The following is a 7,115-nucleotide window of genomic DNA, read 5'->3' as shown; positions in this document are numbered from 1 at the left end:
TGCACACAATGCCTGGAGCAATTTAAAAGGAATAGATTGTTTGTAAAGTAAATCAAACTTTCAGCGAAAAAAAATCGTAGTGGAATATCAAAGTAAATTGGAACAATAGTTCTTCTGCTGGTTCTCTTTTTTTCTTATTTAATTCGACGAGGCAATATTTAGTTTTCGGTCAAACTAAGCAACCTGCAACTTAAGCAGGAAACGGAAATTTGCATAAACGAAGGGAATGTATTCATTTTAATGTGCCATCCTATGTTGCAGGACTCCTCTTACAGCTAATTGGAAGTGTTATCCCATGTCAGCTTTTTGTACTATCTAAATGAGACATTTTAAAATATATATATATATATATATGTATATATATATTCATTTATATTGATATATATATATATTTATATATATATATATATATATATATATATATATATATATATATTTTATGTATATGTAAACTATATATATATTTTTAATTGCAGCAACTCATAAACTAGAGGGCTACGTATATCACTCGAGATATGGTACAGGAGATAAAAGTAGGTGTTTGGAAACCCTACCTTGCGTCTTACGTAAAAAAACATGAATGATCTTTCATAAAATTGTATCTAAAACAGCGTTTGATCGTTGATGATTGCTGCACATATATTACTTTATTTTGGTACACACATTTCAGATACAATTAATTCCATGTCTGTGCCGACATACAAAGAAAATGTATTAAATACAGCCTTGGGACATGCTCTCTCGTACGGAGAGAAGGGAACACTTCAAAAGTGCACGGAACACGACAGAATTCAAAACTCCACAGTATCTTTGCATCTTTTTGTACGGTTCATGACGATGGGCCACTTTAATAAGTGCACCTATTCGTATTTTTACAATTCTGTTTTCATAAAGTAGTTTGGTCAGAGATTATAGACTTTGTCTCCAGTTTATATGAAAGTTTAAATACTTTACTTTAAAAAAAAAACCAAATGCACGTAGACAACAGATCAAATCTAGTCCAGGATTTATTCTATATTTTGGGGTTTGCTGCAAACCCACTCGTTACGAAATATATGCGAAAATTGCTTTAAACTATCTGACTGCCAGTATATGCAAATAAGTAGATACATGCTCCATTAAATAAAATAAAAAAGCCATTCAACATTTACCATACATCGTCTGCTTCATTCTTTAAGATGTTATTTTTTTCACAAATCCAACAGAAAAAGGAAACAAAAGTTCTCAAAGTGCGTCTTGGATACACCTTAAGATATATTAATTCAGAAAATCACAATGAATTCTCCAGCATCATCTCACTATTATTTCTTGACAACAACCAAAAATCCCTTAGATTTACCCTTATATATGTTCAAATATTTTTTTCGGAAGAATTTACAGGAAAATACTGTACAAAAATCGTCTCCTGGACAAATAACATTTCGCACCTAGATACCAGTGGAGCGATTAGTTAATAATTAACTATCTTAATCCTTTCCCCAGTTTTACAAAGGCTTGCAGATATTTTACAGTTGCTGTTATCCTTTTTATTCTCACTACAGAGCGCCGTCGATCGTGTTTGAAAACAATTTGCCACTTTATTATTTGACAACGAAAATAATAAGTACGTTAATGTATATGTTCAAATACTTGTCGAAGAATTTACAGGAGAAAAAAATACTATACATACAAATCATTTCCAGAGAAGCAGAATTTCCAATCGGAGCTAGAAGTATTGGAGCTTCTTCAGGTAGTTCCGGACAAAAAGAAACGCGTGAATACGATATTATTGGACGTCTAATATTTGGAATATTTTGACAATTTTGCGAAATCTTCCAACCCACGGAAACTAATATTCTCGATTAACATAGAACTTTTGGAGAACAAATGTCGAAACCAACTTGTGCGGCTACAAAGTTGATACATTTACCGAGCGGTGTTTAAAAGGCAGGCACTGTGTAATCCATCCGCGAGAGAGAAACATTTGGATCTCAAAATAAAACTTTAAAAGAAAAATGTTTCGAACTGATCAACAAGATTTCTTTGAAGCCGGGACACTTTAATTAGTGCTCCCATTCGCATTTTTATCGGGCATAACTATACCAGCAGGTAATTAGTAAAAACAGGAGGTACTGCTACCTGGATCATTAAATCGAACAATTTTGGACCTGGGACCTGGTGAGATTTGCACTGGGATATATGTTTTTCTTTTTGTCCCGAGCTATCTGGTCTATGCTAGCAAAGCAGATTTGGATGCATTCTTGATCTTTTCTTTAAGCCCCCTCCTCGTTTTACTTACACGAGAACCTGTTAAGTTTTAAGCATACTTTTTGTTTGCCGGTCGTTTCTTCCAACGTCCTCACTCTAGACCATTGTTGTGACCATTGAGCGCGGCTGCCGAGCCGCCAAGGGCTGCCGCCTGCAACAGCTCCGGAGAGTGGCAGCGTGGGGAGCCGGGGGCGCTGTGCTCACTGTCGGTGTCCTTCTTGCTGTCGCTGTCCCCTCCAGTCGCGCCGATGGCCGCGACGCCCCCGACCCCGGTGGCCTGGTGTGTCTTGACGTGTTTGCTCAGGTGGTCGCTCCGCATGAAGCGCTTGTTGCAGACGGGGCAGGCGAACCTCTTCTCGCCGGTGTGGGTGCGGAGGTGGCGCTGTAGCTCGTCCGAGCGGGTGAAGCGCTTGCCGCAGAAGAGCCAGTTGCAAACGAAGGGTCTCTCGCCCGTGTGCCAGCGCAGGTGGGCTTTCAGGTGCGAGGTTTTGCCGTATACCTTGCCGCAGCCCGGGATGTGGCAGCTGTGCAGCCCTTTCCTCCGGAGGCTGGCTCCAGCCGGCCCCAGTCGCTCAGCCTCCTGGCAGTTGGGGCAATCGCAGGTCGCACGTCCCGAGTAGCGCCTGGCCGAAGAGCGCGGAGATGCACCCATGGTGGCCGGGCTACCCAGCATTGAGTTGGCGGCCAGCGGCGAAGGGGCCGAGTCCTGGTAAGAGGGCGGTAAAACGGGCTTGAAGCCATCCTGGGTGATCAGGTGTTGGCCGCTGGACAGGAGGTGAGAAGATGCTCCGTTGATGCCGGCCGTGCTGAAGGCCGAATGGCTGAGACCCGAATAGTCCGAGTTGTAGCCGCCAAGAGGGGAATGAAGCGGAGATTGGAGCCCGCTGGAGTGTAAGGAGGACGGCAAGGCCCCGTTGGGGTTCTGAACATCAATCCAACCAGCTGTTCCTGGGTGCACGTCCCACCAAGCCGATGCTCCGCTCCCCACATCCCCAGCTATCCCTGGATGGGACGGTTTGAACCAGGACTCGTACGGGTGTGCCATCCCGACCCTGGGGTAGATGCCTTGTAAACTGTTTTGCAGACTGTCCACTGTGGTATGAACTTTGGAGATGAAGACCGGTTGGGCAGCGTCCTGTGAGTTACTGGAGACTGGTGACTGAAAGACCGAGTACTCGTTCCCAAAGGGCGACGTTGACGAGGTGTTGGAGGTGAGGGAGAAAGCGCTGCTCCCCGACGAGCAGTTGACACTGAATGAATCTGACAGTCCTGCCCCGTTCCGAGAGCCCGAGACCCCAAAGCCGGAAAGACTGGAGTTGTTGCTGCAACTGGAAGCTGATCTTTTCCAGGGATGGAATCCTTTTCCATAGGACGGGTTGTCCGACAGGGAGGGCGACGGACTCGGGCTGCCGATTTTATTACATGTAGCAGCCAACATTGCCAAAGGAGTTGATCCTAGCCTCGGTTCTTCCTGCAAAAAAGTACAAACACCAAAAAAAAAATGTACACAGTTGCAATAAGCCCTGTCGGATACTAGCACATTAACACGGCGTTTTACAACCAGTTTGCACCGGCATGTTTAAAGTAGCACTGTTAATTTAAATATGCGTAAATATTTTCAGCAAGAAGGCAAATCGGTAGGAAATGCGTTGCGATCACTTGTGGCGTGCGCAAAATTTTAGCTGATCGTTTAACGCAATGTGCAAACTTTACGAATAAAAAAAAATAAGGAATTGGGCCTCACCCAACTCTAGAAACGGTAAAAAAAAAAAAGAGCAGAACTAACATACCTGTAGAACCTGATGGATCGCGATCTACAAATTCCCAGGTAACAGCTGAAAATATTTTTTTAAGGCCTCCCTCTGCCTCTCAGTGGGATCGCGCTGAGAGGAAGTTTGTGCAAATGCCCTCAGAGCGATGTTAAACTGAAATGTGACTCGGCCCCTCTTTTACCTCTCGCTTTAAAAAAAAACTCAACAGGAGACTGATAGCCCTGCCTTGACTGGGACTTTTTTAAACACCTCGAATCCCTACAATAAAGAGCTAATTAAACCAGCAAAAGAAAATCCTTAGACTCACCCCCAGAAGTGAAGTTGCCATCACAAAAAACTGCCCTCCTTAGAGGATCTCTTTTTTATTATTTATAAATCAGAGCACTTTTTTTTAGAGGTGTGCAATACAATGATCAGTTCCGCCCCATTCAACCACAATTGTAGCGCCTCTCGCCTTTGAAGTACCGCTAAACCGCCTCCAGCCAATCAGCTTATCCATTGTCGTGACACAAGACATTATGACGTCACCCAGCGCACTCTTCCACTCAGCTCCTCGGCAAAATGATTACACGCGAACCCGGACTCTTGAGTAAATGTGTTATTTTATTCAAATTGCATTTTTCTTTCTGCTGCTTTGAAGGTTGCCTTGTCCTATATTTCAGCCGTCAACAGATAAGCTCTGGGCTGCATTCAGTCATTTATTCGCTCCCATTAATTCCTAATTCCATACCATATCTAGCTTTTGCTAATACTCATCGCGATATGTATTATACTGATGTCTGTGTGCAAATTGAATGTAACACAATATGTTTGTTTCTCAGTGACCGGGCTACGTCTTAAATAAATGTTGTTGAAAATACTTGTCCGCAGTTAAAGCTCGTGTTTCTGCGTTTTAATTGATCATTGATTCGCTGTATTCGATTTTGTTTTATTTAAAAGCATTTAACTCCATTCAATTCCCACCACTCCACTAAAGAAAAAGTACAACAGCATTAGAAACATATTTTCAGTTATGCATCTGATCTCTCATCCTGCATGGCACCGGTTTCAGAGAATATCCCAAACAATGCTTGAAGTCAAGTTCCACGGAAGTAATTATTCCTTTAATTAGCTCTCCTTGTTTTGACTCGATTTGTAGATTGCCCACGACTTATTAAAATTAAAATATAAAAAAGGGAACATGATAAGGATTTTGAAGGAATCCTTTCCGCCATTGATGTTTGATTGCCATACATAAACGCCAGCTGATTTTTCACCCATAAATAACAACCACAATCCCGTGAAAGCAAGAGAACGAAGTATAGATGCCCCGGTTAGACAAACTGCATTGAATTTGTAAAACTCCGTTTTTTTCCAAGGGTTGGTTTCTAGTTTGGGTGTATGGTTGACTGTAAGGGACTGCATCTATGTTACCCTATTTAATACATAGATATTTCAAAGTAACCTTTTTGCTAAAACGATCGTGTTCATGAAAATTGATGTCGTGTTTATTTGAGCTTGTTGATGGTGATGATTTTAGCATGTTGAGAAGGCGTGACCGGACAGCCCAGAAGGAGGAAGGGGTGGGGAAAGGAGGGAACTCCGTTTAACAAATAAAATAATTAACTTTGCCTTACCGACCTCTTTAATTATATATACATTATATTATATATATATTATATTATATATATATATATATATATATATATATATAATATGCATGTATGTTATAAATAACAAATGTAATATACAAATTACATTCTCAAAAATGGGCATTGCTCAATGTTTTAATTCCTCCTTTCCCTATTGTTGCTAATGATATTTTCTGGTCGTATGTATGTTGTATCAGCCTGTTTTAGAATAATTGACAAGTACGTGGGTAACTGGCATTCAGTAACAGAAAGTAAACCAGCAATAGAAGGGAATTTGAATTTGGCCCTTTTAACACAGATATCAACGTAAGCTGCTCTTAAATAATAATGTTAAATATGAGCCAAACATATGGTTAGATGCAAGCAACTGCCGAAGATCAGTGTGGAGTGCAGTAAATCAGTCTGAGAAAATAGCAGGTACAAAATTACAGCGTTTAGCGTTTTCCGTGTTTAAAAATAAACAGTAAAAGTCGTTATATTGTTCCTCTAGGAAACTATTGATTTTGATCGATTTTATCTACATTTTCATTTCAAATGTTTCCTTATTTCCAAAAATACGTATCTCTACCGTTCAACAAGTTCTTAGTTACCTTCAGTTATAAACTCTATATCTAATAGTAGAATTATGTTTAATCAACATTATTGGGGACATATGTGGCCAAAGGCATCTTTCAAAGCACGCTAGTGCAATAAGGAGGCTCACAATTATCAGGGAAATTCATGGAAAATGTACATATGATGCAAATATAAACATTTTAAATCGTGGAAAATGCAACAAAATACTAAACTAACCTTATAGGAACAATCCAAGTGTATACACCATTGATCTACACCTTTGAATGTCATTTATTTCGTATTTAAATGTTCTCCGTTGAAACTTTGGCTCTAGACTATTTTAATTGTTTCCTTAAAAACACTCTAAAAGTGTGTACATAACATCTTTGGGGAGTTATGTTTTTCCTCAAAACTACGTTGAAATTTTGTAAGCGCAGCAAAAGTTTTCATTGTTATTAATGTATTATATTCTTTGGTAGATGCCGGTGGTCCGTGCTCTATTTAATCTGTTTCACGTATGAGATCAGGTATTTCCTGGTTCAATTTCTTTACCTACAACAAAAGCCCAATAATTGTGACTGATTCTTGAAACAATCAGAAATATCAGCCGGCGGCTAATTACACCTAAACCACACTCCTTCGATATTTCTAGAGATAAATTTACCTGATATTCGTGTGTTTGCACAGTTGATACCCCTTTGCTATCTATTGCTAGGGACTGATTCGGAAAATCAGAAGTTGAACTAATTCTGATATTACATTCGCTTACTACACACAGTATTCGTAACATGAACGTTGTTCGTGGCTATTTTACAAATAAATAATTTTCTTCCAACATTTTTGTTAGGGTAATAGGCCAGTGCAATATGTTTGTTATATGTTACAACCTGGGATTACTCCATTCAATTGT

General features: G+C 40.1%; 1 protein-coding gene across 2 annotated transcripts; it reads right to left on the bottom strand.

Annotated features, from left to right (window-relative positions):
• Nucleotides 1-478: 478 nt before the first annotated feature.
• sp8b (sp8 transcription factor b) lies at nucleotides 479-4,449 on the bottom strand. 2 transcript variants are annotated; one of them, XM_055661440.1, is made up of 2 exons: nucleotides 4,327-4,449; nucleotides 479-3,718 (listed from the first exon to the last, which is right to left on the bottom strand). In XM_055661440.1, the coding sequence occupies exons 1-2, from the start codon at nucleotides 4,345-4,347 to the stop codon at nucleotides 2,339-2,341; spliced, it is 1,401 nt and encodes a 466-aa protein (XP_055517415.1). In that variant the 5' UTR covers nucleotides 4,348-4,449; the 3' UTR covers nucleotides 479-2,338. The 2 variants fall into 2 exon arrangements, with proteins under 2 accessions (XP_055517415.1, XP_055517423.1); XM_055661448.1 differs by having other exon boundaries at nucleotides 4,038-4,447.
• Nucleotides 4,450-7,115: the final 2,666 nt, after the last annotated feature.

Source organism: Leucoraja erinacea, chromosome 2 (assembly GCF_028641065.1).
Source record: "Leucoraja erinacea ecotype New England chromosome 2, Leri_hhj_1, whole genome shotgun sequence".
NCBI classification, from domain to species: Eukaryota; Metazoa; Chordata; class Chondrichthyes; order Rajiformes; family Rajidae; genus Leucoraja; species Leucoraja erinaceus.
This window is presented reverse-complemented; position numbering and strand designations above follow the sequence as displayed.